This window comes from Triplophysa dalaica, chromosome 11 (genome assembly GCF_015846415.1).
Source record: "Triplophysa dalaica isolate WHDGS20190420 chromosome 11, ASM1584641v1, whole genome shotgun sequence".
NCBI lineage: Eukaryota > Metazoa > Chordata > Actinopteri > Cypriniformes > Nemacheilidae > Triplophysa > Triplophysa dalaica.
The window spans coordinates 9,492,228-9,508,864 of NC_079552.1; the positions used below are offsets into that span (position 1 = coordinate 9,492,228).

At 37.5% G+C, this 16,637-nt stretch overlaps 1 protein-coding gene across 2 annotated transcripts in view; it reads left to right on the forward strand.

Annotated features, from left to right (window-relative positions):
• The first annotated feature begins 823 nt into the window (after positions 1–823).
• The window catches only part of smap1 (small ArfGAP 1), an 85,571-nt gene continuing 69,757 nt past the window's right edge, over positions 824–16,637 (forward strand). The window contains exon 1 of one of the 2 annotated variants that reach the window (XM_056761351.1): positions 824–1,305. In XM_056761351.1, the coding sequence (XP_056617329.1) occupies positions 1,188–1,305 (118 nt within the window). In that variant the 5' untranslated portion in view covers positions 824–1,187. The remainder of the gene's footprint in view (positions 1,306–16,637) is intronic. The other variant, XM_056761352.1, reaches the window with a different exon arrangement.

A 16,637-nucleotide genomic window follows, 5' to 3' on the forward strand; every position in this document is an offset into this window, starting at 1 on the left:
ATTTAATATATTGTTAATGTACACTGGTGAAAATGTTATATCAATACAAGTTTATGTTGTAATTAAGAGTTTGTCCTTGACACATAAATTAGTCGTTTTTTAACCTTTATTTATAAAAACACCTTTAAGAATTACAGTGTTACATTTAACAGATTACACACAGTAGATTAAATGCATTGTCTACTCCTGGTGCAACTGTAAAATTGAAAGAGATTCCATGATCTGAATTTAAGATCATTTATTATAACTACTGACTGGCATTTGGCTGAAATATAGCAGATAAAAAATAATTGCGTGTGGGGCTGGCATTCATACAGTACAACTATGATGGCTGTAGTTGTAGTTTCTAAAAATATTTTGACTACTGTTGTGTACAGGAAATACTGTAGTATTTAGAAATATATTTGCATATGCAATCCACAAGGAAACTGGAAAATACATGTATAGCCATAATGTCAATCTTTCGATGTCTATTTGCAGTTCTCAACGTAAATCAAACCATCCATGCAATTTAAAATGTAGTTTTTGACACCAGAAACTGGTCTGTTTGTCAAACGTTGTCCATAGTTTAATGTTTTTTAAGCATTATTAAATGTCAGTTCACACAACTAATACACTAAGAACAGTAAAATATATGTACTATTTTTCTAATATATTTGAGAGAAGGAAATCAGGAACTAAAAAGGCAGGTGTAATGAAGTGTGGAAATATAGAATTACAAGGTTTTTCAAGTCATTAATCTGACGCCATAATCTGCTCCGACACTCTGTGCGAAACTCATGCATACGTCAGCAATGACGCAAACGTGACATTGCGATCAAAACATGTACATTAAATATGCTCCAGCAAATGATAAATTCGACTTTTTAAAGAACGTATAATAAAATAATACTTACAACAGCGAATAGTTTAATTAAAACTTCACCGCGCTCTATACGTTTGTATATTAAATACGTTCCATTCATGCAGTTTCGTCGTACTTTCTAGTTTCCGCTTCCGGTAACTTCCTCCAATCGGCCATATTCCGCCGCTCTGTTTCAACAAGCCGCCGCACCGCCACCGTAAAAACCCGTCGTAGTTTAATTTCTCGGGGCATGGTCTTCCCTTTATCTCGCTCCAACTGAACAGACTGAATCGGGAAACGGCAGGTGATTTTATTAGGAAACGGTGAAGGAAAACGGGCCGAAATGACGACGCGATCGGAGAGGGAAAAGGCTCAGAAACTGAACGAGCAGCATCAGGCCATTCTGTCCAAAATGCTGAGAGAGGATGACAACAAATACTGCGCCGATTGCGAAGCCAAAGGTGAGATGACCGGTCTCAAAATCAACTCGCTTATGAATTTACGCGATGTTTTGAATTATGTCAGTGTTGTTTTAATGTGGTGTCTCTATGTCGCTGTTCCCATGGCTTATGGATATGAGAGGAAACCCATAACGTTAGCTGTCAAAACCTAGCAAGCTGCTTCTGTAGATCGCATGTTTGGACAAAAGTGACAGGTTTAAATGCTCGAATTAAACGATCATTTAAATAGTGATGAGCACAGTCGTTGTTTAGGTTAGAAACTGTCTGGGTTTTAAGACACAGCACTTCGCTATTCAGCTTTATGTCCTTGACCAAAAGCATTACTTATGCATGGATGGAAAAGCTGTCTGGAGTTGAATGATCAGCAGGTCTGATGTTCATTGAGTCAGATGTGATGATGTCAGCGTTGAGGTACATAGGAGGAATTAATGTGTACGTGTACCTCCCTGTTTTGTTGGATTGAAACAAGTATGACAACTTTGATTATGTAAATGAGAAAACGCTTTTGTGGGACATTGTGCTTTTTGTTCGGTATATCTAACTATATAAAAGGGATTAACCTGTATATGATGTATAATACCTCCCAAGTCATATTGCTTTGAAACAAGTATGACATCTTAAATTAGATAATGAGTGCTATTGTGAGATAATAGTTCCACTTTGCTCCACTTATCTGTTATACCGTCATTTTGTTATATGTCAGTGTGTAATTCCCAATCCTTCATTACCAAAATATGAAAACAGGTGTTCTGCAGTAATCTTAATTTAGATCGTACAGATGTGTTATGTTTTTTGGCTTTTTTTTTCCTGTCACATCATCCTTGTGCAGAGAAGTTGCTAATGCAAATATATATATAAAAGTGCCTGGTATTGGTATGGGATGTTTTGCTTTTTACTGTTAAAATCATTCTGAGCATAATGTTTAAGAAGACAATAAATAGGTTTTTGTTACAAATGATGACAAGGAGCAGCAAACAGGTTGCATTCCTGTAACTTTACAGCATCATGTGGTTGTTGAAACATGTAGTTTACCATTGGCATACGAGGTTAACAGTTGTATTTGTGATGTAGCTTGAATTATGAAAAACAAAAGAATGCATTTTCATTTCCTCCCAGTTGCTTCAAAGGTTCCTCTTTATTTACATGCTCGGTTTTCAATAGTTAGGAGGGCTAGTGATATTCCTGAGCAAGCTATGATCCTACTAATAAATCCACATGCAGGTGCATATTTGCCATTAGAAAGCATCATTTACATTTACGCATTTGGCAGACGCTTTTATCCAAAGCAACTTACATTTCAATGTTCTATACATTTATACATGGGTGTGTGCAATCCCCTGGGATCGAACCCACGAACTTGCGTTGTTGACGCAATGCTCTTACCACTGTGCTACAGGAAGGCATCATAAGGAAATCTTTTACAGTTTTTGCTGTTTTTGCTGTTTGCTGTTGCTTTTTTCTTCTGTCTTACTATTAAAGTCCAGGGTTTCCAAATCACACATTTCTCCATGCAGAAGCCTTTTTACCCTAGAAGAAGAAGTCTTCTACTGTTGTTTTGCAGTTGTAGTAGTGATGTACCAGGCCAGCGCCTTCTCAAGCATCCCTCTCGGCTTTCTTAAACAGACCAGTTTCTTCCACTCTGAGGTCTCATGTTTCTTAACTGCAGCCACACCTCACTGCTCATATTGCCTGACCTCTCTGTCTCTCTTACAAAATGTCAGTAAAGATGTGCTGGAGTTTCGTATCTTCAGTATCAATCCCTATTTTGAGTGATAACCATCAGAGTGTTTTCAGGTTAACATGAAACCTGTACCAAGATTAAATTAAATGTCACTTTTTAAATTTTTTCTTTTATTACATCAGGCTAGTGATGTAAGGGGTTTATACACTCTAAAGAAGTAAATTAAAGTGACCTTTATTCAGATCTGATGTCACTAAGACGACACTAGCAATTGATGAACATTAAATTCAATAGCCAAATATTTTTCAGCCAACACAATGTTTACAAAAGTTTTTATATAGTACAGATTCATACAAAATCACTAACTTAAAGGGACAGTTCACCCAAAAATGAAAATGTAATCACCAACTGATTGTTCCAAACCTGTATACATTTCTTTGTTCTGCTTAATACAAAGGGAGATATTTGGAAGAATGTCAGTAACCAAGCAGATCTCGGAACTCGTCCCCCATTTACTGACATAGTAGGGAAAATAAATACTATAGGAGTCAATGGAGGAAGAGATCTGCTCGGTTACTGACATTCTTCCAAATATCTTCCTTTGTGTTAAGCAAACAAAGAAATTTACACAGGTTTAACAATCTGAGGGTGAACGATGACCGAATTTAAATTTTTGGGTTAACTATCACTTTTAAGTTAAATTCCTGTGAGCTCAGGTTGTTTTAAGCATAGTTTTACGGTATTTTCTGAACCATGCTAATAGTAATACATGACTTTATGGCTGGTTATGGGAAATGTAGTAAATTTTTAAGCAATACAAGCAAATGCAGACATATTGGATTGTCAACACATACATTTCCAGTCAGAAAGCTTCTTCAAATATAAGTGCCAGTCAAGTCCGTCTCTATTCTGGTACAGAACACCTACTTTGTCATCCAAACAAACTTCCACTAAAGAAAGTCCGGCCACTTTCATTCTTACTGAATACCCAGTTTTGATAATGAATTGTGCCATATTGTGAAAATAAATGGTTTGCACATGGCATTTCATGTTGACTTTGAATTTGACACTGATAAAGCACATGGTCAATATCTTTTCAGCTTTTTGACTTTCGTGTAGAAACGGCACACAGAGAAGATATAGTTGGTGAGAATATGGCCCTGCAGGAACTGCTGGCTTATGCGGATGCTTATTAGATGTGACAGAATAGAGATCGGCGAGACATGGCTGAGCACAGCGTGTCTAGAGGTTTTCATTTGCTTTGTTTACTGCTGTTCCCACACTGCATGATGTTACTTTGCTAAGCTGTCACAAGCATGCAGTACACTAATAGAATGCATGGATGTGAGTGTACGACATCCAGCTTAACACGCAATGTAACTTTTCTCATATCACATGCCTGTTGTGTGGTGATAAGAACCAGCTCTGATGTTAAGCTAACTTTTTAAAGGACCGCAAATCCAGGTGTTTTCTGCAATGTAAAAATAGTCAGTGGTATCCCCAGAATGTCTCTGTAAAGTTTCGGCTCAAAATACACCACATATCTTTCATTACAATATGTTGAACATGGCCGTTTGTGGCTGCAATGGAAAACGCGTCGTTTTTGTGTGTGTCTCTTTAAACGCAAATGAGCTTCTGCTCCTCTCCCCTTATGCAAAATATGACGTGAATGCTTACAAATGTGCTTTGGATGACATGAAGACAAGCAATATGGCGGAATTACGACTGTAATGCCCTTTCCAACCATACACTTACTGCAATAAAAATCACCTTAATGCCTTGTTTATGTATACAAATTAAATGCAGTAGACAAAAACATATATTGAACAACATATGAAATGTTGGCCATTGATGATTAATCATGTGCACGCATATTACTTGCAGACATAAACACGGATATAGGCAAAAGCATGCATTCAGAGTTCTTGTATATGTCAGACAGGTATGTAAAATCAAAAACCAGGTTGTCTTACAATTGCGCACTCTGATTCTATCCGCTCGAAGTGTTGTCGCACTTAGGACATACAAGAAAACACTGCCATAACTTTCTTTCGTTGTAATGAATAAGCTTTACAGAAATAATGTTGGTCACAAGTCTTCTGAACCGATGTTCGCAATGCGTTTTACCACTAACATCTTGGGACCAACAACAGTCTTTTGACCATTGTAAAGTCTCAGGTTTAGCCGCGAACATGTAAACAACAGCCGCTAACGTGCTAAACACAATATTTAAGAAAGGCGATTTAATGATGTGTAATACTTCTTCTGGAGATGAAGCTTTATCGCGAACAGCTGGTACTGATCCACTATGTATGCCTATGTAAAAACTCTGCAGTTATGACAACACTTGAATTGTAATAACAAAAACTGCTTGTATGCAAAATGATGCTGATACAATTTTATGAAAAGGGACACGAGTAATGAAAAACATTACATTGAATTTTTGTTGTTAAATTAAAATTAATTTAAAATAAATGCATTTGAAATGTAATGACTTGTGTCTGTTGCGACTGTTGAAGAGTGATCATTCCTATGCCCTACTCCCTTCGAAGAGTAAAACTCTTAGTGTGTAACGTAAAACTCAAGAGGGAAAAACGCAATTGAATCTCTTAATGTGTCCGTTTAAAATTAACTCACAAAAGGAGAAATAAAAACAACGTAATTTTCTCATTGTTTGGAGCGATGTTTTGTGTGGTGTTCCCTTACCGAAGAGCCCTTCGGGATTTGATATATCCCGTTTGGAACGCACCGACTGTTTGAGTGAAGCTGCCTCAAACACACACTTATGCCAAGTTCACACTACATGATTTTAATCCCGATTTGCAAGTCGTTGAGCTCGCAAAACAGCGTGTGATCAGAGCTCACCAATCCTTATGTATGGACTAGTAAACGACTGGTGAAAGAGGCTCCCTGATGTTTCTCGTGTCATTTTCCGTTCCACTTCTCACATATTTTTTGACAAAACGTTGTTTGAGGATCGGATTGAGTCACTGGGTGACAGTTAGCAAGTCATGTAGTCCGAACAGCTCTGCGATCTGGCGACGTTTAAAGTTATGTAATGTGAACTTGGGTTTAAGGGTCATGACGGCGATCCGCCAAAATCAAAGTCTGCCTAATTCGAACAAGATGAAAACAAATATTTATTTGTAACAATAAATTAATAAACTGTACTTAACACTACAGTTTACATTAATATTATAATATTAAAGAGCTTCGTCAGAAATTACATTTCTAAACGTGTTTTGCACATTTCTCATGGTGTCTGAGCACATATTAATTAGCCAAAAATTAAGAATCTGTAATAATAAATACAAATGACAAAGCCACATTTGACCAAGTTATTTATGTTCTTTAAGTTGCACTTTCACCATTGGGTTGTTTCTAAGCTACAAAGCGGAAAATTGCGGTTCTTTTCAGATTTGTTTTCCCCTCCAGTCATGAAAGCAGAAATGGCAGATATCTACATTCTAATGTGATTTTAACTGTGTGATATACATTTTAACATCTACCTCCATTATTTCCCAGTCTCTACTACAGTGTGGGTGTCCCAAAGTCCCAGAATGCATTGCTGATGTCACGTTCCCAATCTCTAAACATATTTAAAATCAGGCTGGTCTCCGCAAACTGCACGTCCTCTTTATACAGCATTTTAGATTAGATTTCTGTTGTTTTAGATTTTTATTAAATGATCCATAACTAGCCTTGATGCCCGATGACTCCTGAGATAGGCACAGGCTCCCCGTGACCCGAGGTAGTTCGGATAAGCGGTAGAAAATGGAATGGAATGGATCCATAACTACTGACTTCTATACAGTGGTAGTTTCAGGCTGTTAGTGATGCTCAGATTTCATCACTGGTCATATTTCCATATTCCATATTATTTCCATAATAAAATAAGACTCCCACTTGTGCTTAGACTTCATCAGAGCCCACAGATTGCTATATCCAAATCAGTTAGCTCTATAATCTCAAAACCTAGTTAATCATATGGAATTATTGTTGTTAAATTGTAAAACAGAGCTTTACTTCCACCCATTGACAGTAAGTGGAACTGTCAGGCCAACCAATGGTGGATAAAAGGGGAGTGTGTTCATGAATTTGGTTTGAATACTATTTCTTTTCAGTTCTGCATGGACCCCCCAGTGTTGTAAAAAATACTTTTTTTGAAGATCTATTGACAGAAATGCAATATAATATACATAACTATGTTCAGAGTTGTAGATAGACCTTATGAAGCGTGATATTACCTTAGAATGAGCTATTTCTATCTAGATTCACCCCATGCATGGAATTCGTAATGTTGTTTCTACAGTAGCCCTGAATGCACAAACTGCTCCACAGTGTGTGTTTCCTAAATACGTTATCTACTACAGTCGGATTAGTAGTTTAAATGTGTCAAACTAGACAAAATGTTTACGCAAACAAGCAAGGCGAATCCTATATGTAGAACATAATTTTACGGTATGTGTTATTGTGGATAATTGAGTGGGCACCGATTCTGGGAAAGTCTCTGGGCAGCGCTAGTAATGTGAAATTATCAAGTCTTAACTGCAGGCCTCCAGACAACATACAGGAGAAAGTGCTGATGTGTGTGTGTGTGTGTGTGTGTGTGTGTCCATCCGGTCTTAAGTGCTGATAGAAGTGTGTCTGTGTATGCGCACATATCTTTCATTGGTCTTGTATTGTGTCTGGGTCCTGGAGAGCGTTGAGACTGGCATCTATATGATAGTGTCTGCAGCCTTTCCCTGTAGTTCCCCTGTAAACAACACACAGAAAGACAGGAAATGTGCCCTGATACATCCTCCCGTGCGCTCTCTCTTCAAGACTGTCTGTCACTAACAGAGATAAGGACTGTTGAAAGTCTGAGTCAGCATTTTTGTGTCGGCATGTTTCTGTCTTTGTCTGAATAGCTTATAGAAGGTATTTTGTGATCAGAAGATAACGTTATGATCAAATATATGAATGTGTGTTAATGTAGACGTTGCGTATGGAAACAGTTCTGTTCTGTGTCATGACAGCAGTGGGTTCTGTCTCTACACATCAGAGCGATTTCCACTGCAACACGAAACCCAAACCCAAGTGTTTTCCTCTCCTTTCTTGTCAGAAATGATGTGTGCGATCACTATCTTTGCTAATGCATTCTAGAAATGCCTTACAGCAGCAGTCCATTTTCCTTTGGGCTTGATCTTCCCCTTCTGACGCACGCACACGTAGAGCAGTCGGCCCTGTTTCAGCCTGTGTCTAAACATGTTGTTCCTTTATAATATAACACAGTTTTATACACAGATTTATAGCACAGATTTAACAATTACAAGCAGGTGTATGCATCATGTCCAGCTATTTTTTTACAAAGCTGTTTGTTGAAGGAAATCTCTGGAATTTTATGGGAGTGCCTTAAAATGTTAACCCACACACACTAAATTGTAATCCCCATTATCGTTTCCTTTAATATAAAAATGGACTTGAATTTATAAAGATAGGGATACACAATAGAACACACTTTTTTATTTCGTTTATTTTTTTATTTAGAAATGTAGACAACAACTTAGTCTCTATTCTGTGTTGTTCATTCCTCATTTTCTTATAAGCTTTAGGCCTACTTTTATCATGGCTTGGTAAACCTACACTTGTTAGCTCTTTGACAAAATGTTAAATACTCTCAAATGTTTATTCACATCTGCTACAAGAATAAATGTAAATGTAATGAAACTGATGGATGTTTAGCACAACTTCTGAAATTGAATAAACTGCAAGAATATTCGAAAATTCGAATACTCGATCCGCAATAACTATTTGAATATTACGAATGCTATTTGAATATTCATATTTTTCATAAGTATAAAACTGCGTCACCACAAGGTTAAGTTACCCCTAAAGAAGACCTTAGAGTTGTCACGTCTTTTTAACGTTTCTTCACTTCATCTGTAATGATTTTATAATATACAGAAAATATAAAAAATCATTTGTATGTGTTCCTGTATCTTTGTTCACTCAGATCACAAGCTAGTTTAAATATTTTAAGTTTACACACCTGATGCCCGGACACATCAACATATTAACATTTTTTAAAACTGGTGAGCCAGAATTCATTAAAATACTTATAGGTATAAAATGCTAACGTCCTATTAAATAATTAACAATAATTCATTTATTACCATAACTTGTTCGGAGCGGTTGTTCTTAATAAATTCATATTCCTTCGTTAAAATATATTAAGTAATGCTAATTTCAACAATTATAAACATGAAAATGTACATTTCACTGCAACAAATGTTAATGAATTTGGCCTTAACATAAGACTGGCACCTTTTTCCAAACCTAAAAGCAAGGATTTTCCTTCTAGAAGTTCAAATAGTGTCGTGGCCTTCAAGTTACTGCCGATAATAAAGTTGCACGGATGTTTTTTTGATGTTTTAAAACGCACTGTGATTCTTACGTTAAAATAAATAGGCCTACCTTATTTATTGATGCAAACCAATTCAATATGCGGTGCTGATCAGAATATCTTCCTCTGACGACCATCACAGGGAAAGCATATACGGCTCCGTCTTTGTTGAGGGGTATTTTTTAGGATCTTAACAAAGTGATCAGGCCCGTTTACTTTATCAACATTATAAACCATTCTTGTAAGATCTGGGTTTTGTTACCGGGAGTTAGAGAAGAGCAGCGCGTTTTCTCCACTGTCGGCTTGTAGAACAGACTTTTTCACCAGAGTTAAATATACCTATGCTTGCTTTCCAGATCTAGTAAATGTAAAACAAAATAAACAAGATAACCATATATCAAAGACGGTCAATAAACGTTGCGTTTTGTTCGCTTTTTGATTTTTCAGTTTTTTTGTGTATTATACTGTTTTGCACAGGTTTGAATGCAGTTTTTATTTTTCTATCTTTCTCCAAATTAAAAAACCTATATACAGCATATAGTATTGATGCATTATGAATATGTAATGATAATTATACGCTTGATGTGAAATTGTGACTAAATAAAAACGTAACAAATGACGTCATTTTTAACTTCATTTAAATAAACAAGTATTCGAATATTCATTTTTTATGAGCTCAAATATTCAAATATTAAATTATTGAAAATGCACATCCCTAAAACCAACTTGCAAAAGTGTAGAACTTGCTTAAAAATGTGTGTGTTTACTAAGTCTAAAGATGTTTCTGGGTACATCAGCACATTTTATGCAGGCATACTAATATTTAATAATATATCAGTTAAAGGTATTAAATGTGCCATTGCTTGGACATGAAGCCTCTTTATAAGACTTGTTTCAGAAACCCATTTTATTGTTTCCTCTAACCAGGTGTATAGGCAATAACTCAATAATCGCTTCAACCATCAATTTGAGGATTATCACAAATACGTGTAGCATAGTTTTTTAATTTTACCCAAATATAAGCCTGCTGTTTCACTTCCATCTGGAATCATCTGAGGTGGACCAGCTGTTGCACTGCTTTAAAATACTTTTCAGATGAGTTTTATTCCAGTCACACGCCGGAAGTGTGGATGTTTGGAGTCTGTTACCGCTGAGACTAAAATGGGTTTGTGTGCTTCTGAGGATCCAATTTTTTTCATCAAGACTGGTCGTAACTTCATAAAATCAGTTTTTAGTGGAGTAGGCGGGGCGAGACCGTGATTTGAGGCCGGTGAGTAAGTGTTAATGAGCGCCAGCTGTGCGCGGCACCGGTGTCACAGAGGTGATCGGGAACATGAGAGAATGAGCGACCAGACCGTCGACGAGAGAGGACCGGGCCCAAACATGTTTTACGTTTGTATGTATGTTCATTTGTTTTTATGTATGTATGTACATTTTACTTTAGTGTTTTTTGTTATAGTTTGTTTATTCGCCGGCAGTCGGCCGTGAGGGGCTGTCGGCTGTCTTTGTAGTTTGTTATTATTTTGATTAAAACTTTATTTAAATGTCTGCCGGTTCCCGCCTCCTTCCTTCCTTTTATTGAACATTTCTACACAGTTACATAAAAAGGAAAGGAAAATAAGACTGATTAGTCCTAACTAATTGCTAGTCAGGAAGACTAGTTGTTAAGACCTTAAGTGGATAAGTTTAACCAACCGGGCCCTGGTGTTGGTGACTTAAAGATGTTTAGCCATGTGTTTAAAAGCCACTTGCTAGAAGTCAAGTTAGTCAACCCTTCATGATCAAGTCTCAGTGTAAATTGAGGTATTTGTGAGTTAAGTGATGCTCTCCTTGAGTCTTTAATAACATCACAGTTCTAACTCGACTCAGTTGAGTTCATTGTTGAATGCGTTAAGGGATTGTCTGACGGGTGTCTGCTCATACATTGAAGGAATCAATAGTGTCTAAGTGGTCTGGAAATATACTTAAGTTTTACCACGTGAATAAGGTTTCATATGTTTAAATGCCTTTAGATAATCAGCAGGTGGTGCAAGTGAGACGAATATGAGAAATTGTTAACAGGATTTATGTGTTCATTCATTGCGCTCTGGTTTGGCTTAATTCTCCTCAGCTCAATGCTTAAAACAATGTGTCTACAGATTTAGCTGAATGAAGACAGGAATTTGTCTTTTTGTGTCTGTGTTAGAGAATAATCTGAGTGGGGCTCATTGTGAATTTGTGATAATGAGCACATTGCAGAGACTAGGGAATATATGCTGAGTAGCATGTGTACATGGCATCAAACAAACCTTTGTGTAAGTGAAATACCACAACAACAGATCATGTGCTTTGAAGTTTGCAGTTGTCATTCAGTACATTTCTTTGGCTGTGTGTGTATGATATTAAAAATGTCCAGATTAATCGTTGTGCTACAGTGCTTCCTGAAGTTGCATTTGACGGTAAATATTTTAAGTTACGTTAAAAAATATCAGGAAATACGGAAACTTTAAGATGATCAGGGTTATTTGTTAAACACTAATGATTCTCTGAGGGAGGGGTTCTGTATATGTTTAACATTTACAGATGCGTACGCATACATCCTGCCATCATTTTTTTTAGTGCAATTGAAGCATGAGAAACAAAATGTATGGTTTAGTTTGATATTTGGTTAAAAATAGTTTTTTTGTGACCTTGGTCAGTGACTCTAAATATGGATATCTTTTCACATTTAAGTAGATAGGACCCTGATTGAAATACATGCCTGGAAAAAGTGCTAGAATTGTCAGTAAGAATCGTTTTGTGATCAATTTTTTAGGAACGCTTTATAGCCAAGTTGTACAAATCTGCAGTGTCCTTCACCAGCAGGTGGCAGCACAGCATAGCGTAAAGCCTTCAAGAACTAGCCCGCCCGTCTCCATTTAAATCTCAAACATAAATGTGCAGGCTTGTTTACTTTAGGTCACATTTTCCAAAACTTGCCTTTCACAGCCTCTTACAAGGCCGTTGGGAACAATTTAGGTTTATTGTAGAGGTCAGTGCGAGTCAGCTTTACTTGCACCCTATCTTTCCTCTCCTTTCTGCCTGACAGAACAGCAACTGTGTTAAGACCTGTACCCCTGAAGCCCTCTCCCTCTTTCTTTCCCTCACCCATCAGAGATGGCATACGCTTACGCCCGCATGCACACACCTTTTCTCCCAGGCTCGCCAGGCGTCTTTCTCCTGCCAGACTAGAATAGAGGCACTAATTTCATGCTCTGCTAGTCTTCCCTCTGTGAGGCCGAACTCGACTGTCACTCAGTTGGACTTCACTGCCAGTTTTGAGATGCTCGCTGTGTATGTGTGTGTTCTGGTACCTCAGAGGACCGGCGAAGCAGAGCTTTGCTTTGAACAGAGCCTTTTTTCCCTCTAATGAACAAGTTGGTTCTCTCAGGATCTCTGTGACTGGCTTTAATCTTTAATTGAAGTCTTAATTTATTTGGGGGCTTTGTGGAGTGTCTTGTAACATGCTTTTATGAGCTTGTGCCTGAAAAGAGGAACGCCTCTGTTTTTTGTGCCTATATTCTGCTTTGTAAATGTTCTCCGTTCGTGAAATCAAAGAGATTGTGGTGTTTTGTAAAGATGTATCTTATACTTTTTCTTTTATCTTTGGCTTTCAGCAGCAGTTTTATGTAAATGATCAAATGTTTTATGTAAATGATCAAATGATCGTTGTTAATGATGTGTACTGCTCACCGCAATGTAATAATGTGGTGTTGTTTGTACAGTATGGGCTGTTTTGTTAAGGGACACTTTGACAGATCTAAGATCAGTAAAACGTATGTCACAGCAGGTCTGAATTATGCAAGACTCATACTATTCTCAGTGTGATTCGTTTTCACCCACAATGCTGTGCGGCGTTGTTGGCTGACTGTCAGCAGGATGCTGTTACTGGTCTAGGCGGCTGTCTGTCTTGACTGCAGCCAATCAATAAATAGGGACTAAGGGAATAGGGGCTACTCTGTTAATTTGTGGTCGATCGATTTGGGTTTAATTCGATTCGGGTTTCATTCGATTCAATACAAATGCCTCTGTATTTTGGTTCTTGTTTTATAGAGCTTTGTTTAATGTGTACACAGAAATTGCTTAAAGAAAGGGTTCACCCTAAAATGCAAATCCTGTCACTATTTACTCACCCTGAAGTTGTTCTAAAAGTGTCCTGTTAAACACAAAAGATATTTTGAAGTATATGGTACGCTAAACAGTTTTGGGGCACCATTGGCTTCCATAGTATTTTTCCACACTATGGAAGTCCATAGTGCCCCTGAACTGCATGGATACAAACATTTATCAGAGTATCGCTTCATGTGAGGGGTGTTCGGTTCCGGGTTTTTTGGAGTTGACTCCGATTCTCGACTCTCACTTTTGGAGTCGATGGAATTACTGCCATTCAATGCGGGCTCAGGAATATGAATAAATAAATGGAACATCACGACTTTGGGCTGGCAACCAAATTCCAAAGTCATTAGCAAATAGCATTTGTGCAACGAACACCATCACAGAGAGTTTTTTTGTGCTGTCAGACCAGTTACTCCTTTCTGGTCCTTAACCGGTGTGGTTTTCCAAACGCACACAGCGGGAGGACTAACCGTAGCTATACACTTATGGTAAAGCTAAGACATTTCGTTTCCTTCATTATTTTTATTTTGCATCGATTTTGGAGAGTCACAGTAACACAAATGAAAATGATTTGTCCTGAAAGACACCACGTTTCATTGCTTTGAATTGAGGCTCCGTAAATGTGGGCTAAACAAGCCTAAGACATTTTTTTTTATTTTCTATTAAAAATTTATATATTAGGCTAAGTTCAACACATCTTTACAAGTGAGAACACTCTTTGCCTTTCTGTGTTTGGCATTTAACAACAAAAAGTATTTAAAAATATCAACATGTCATTTTAAAACCAACAAATATGGTATAGTAATATCCTAGCAACAAGCACTTAATATATGATTTATGACTTCTTGGCTGTTGCTGATTATTAAGTTTTTAAGATTGATGAAACATGTTATAATCTGTTTCCACAAACTTGATTTTGATTTGTGTCCAGACTCACATTTAGGCATAGCGTGACACTTTCATTCAAAGCAACTTACAAAGTTGATTAACAGTTGTTTCGAGAAATAAAAGCTTGAAGAGGGACGGACAAAATATAGGATAATTTTTTATAAGAATTGAATGTGATCGGATTTACGGTGAAGAATGAACGGGAAATATTGCGTGAGCTTTTTTTGAGAGTACCAGTAGGCATCGCTCATGCTCTGATTTCCGTTTTGGATCGTATGCAAACATGTACAGTCAGAGAGAGAGAGAGAGAGAGAGAGAGAGAGTGGAGGTATGACTTTTACCTTAAACACGGTTGTTTTTAAATGTTTTTCGTTGCTTTGCGCGAATCACAAAGACAATTTAACCAATTTGAGTCAATGGCAACATTAAAGATTACGGTGTGGAAAAGGAGTCAATGAGAGTCCATTCCGACTTAAGGAACATTAAGAGTCGAGGAACTTTGTGTTTTTTGTGAAACAACACATTTTTGGAAAACTAGGGGATGAGTAAATTAAATATTTAGTTTGTGTGTGAACTATCCCTTTAAGTAAAAATTATTATTCATTGCAATACATTTTTATAATACAATTATTATAAGTAAGGGGGTACTAATGTTGTCCAAGCACTCACAAATTGAATGGAAAACCAGTTTTTTTAAGGTTTTTAAGATCTCTTAGATTCTTTACCTCTAGGAGGCGATGTTTGTATACTGTAGAGGTGAGACAGTGCATTGAAAGTTCTGTCTCTTTTCTGGGCAGGGTGCCCTTTCAATCTCTATTTCTTCAGCTCTTCAAATTAAGATCCACCTGAACAAAGCTGAGTTCTGAAACTATCGGGTGTATTCCCATATGCGTACCCTGATCCCTCCCATCTCTGAACTTTCTCCATTGACATTTCTCAGAGTATCTTTAGCGTTACAGGGGCTAATCACTCGGCACAGGGTTTTTTAGGAAGCACCAGCTGAGAGTCTGACAGGTTGTAATTTGGTTAGTGTGAAGTCCTGCATTCAGGCGTACATTCCGTTCGGTCTATTCCAGTAGTTCACTTTTCTTAGCTAGTCTATATGTATTCAGTGTCTGTTTTATATCCCGGTTAGTTTTTTGGATAAATCCTCTCGGCTCTGCAGGTAACCGTATCTGTTACGGTTAGTGTTGAGATTCACTTGCTGTGCATCTCTGTTTCTTGCTTTTCGGGTTTGTCTCCTTGTGTAAGTGATTCAAGGGGTTGATCATGGGGTGGAACGGAAATAAAAGCAAAGAAATGTACTGTTTGTGTATTAATAACTGAATTTCATCATCATCAAGGAGTGTAATAATTAAGCTCAATTACAGAATGAAACTCGATGAATGATTTAATCTTTTAATGGACGTTTTTGATTCTGGAAGATGGACTTATATTGGACAGCATATTTTGGAGACTTTTTGTTTATTTTGACTGCATCCTATCCGGTATATTTGTGATGGACATTTACAGGACATTTGTTCTACCATGACCCAATGCATTTTCTGCAGTTTTGGATAACTAATAAAGACACAATCCATCACAGGTTGTTATTTGGTGATAAAAAGGATAACATTAAGATGGATGTGTGTGTTCTACTGTGTGATGTGGTCGTTTTCCGCCATAACCCTTTTTAATAAGAGAAAAATTGAGGCTTTTAAGAAGATGGCAGCAGCGCTTATAAAAATATCAATGGGTGACCTTGCATAGTCTAAAAGTGTGTGTACGTGCATACCGTACCCCCATTTATGTGTGTCTTTTGAGAGACTGCTGAGTTAATTCCGTTCTCTCGTTGGATCTGGCGATGAGGGTGCGAGCCACCACAGGAGGCTCCTGCTGCTACACTTCCTGTTTATGACTGTATCCCACTGCCGCATTCTCAGCATGCTTTGTGCAGTGACCTATACCCAGCAGTCAACTCTCACAGTCGCTTATTTAGAGATGTACACAGTTGCACTGTACAAATATTGCTCGCCTTTACAGATCTGATGAGGCATGAACATACACACATGACTACACATACACCCACACAGTCTATTATATAAACAGCATCAGAACTGTCAAGTGCTATTTAGAAACACAGCATGTTCTAGTTTGGAAAACAGAGATATGTGTGTGGACGCAGCATCACTGTGATGCAGTGCATTCTAGGTCAACTAAACACACACACATTGATACAACTGAGTCAGGGTAAGTGCCATGTTT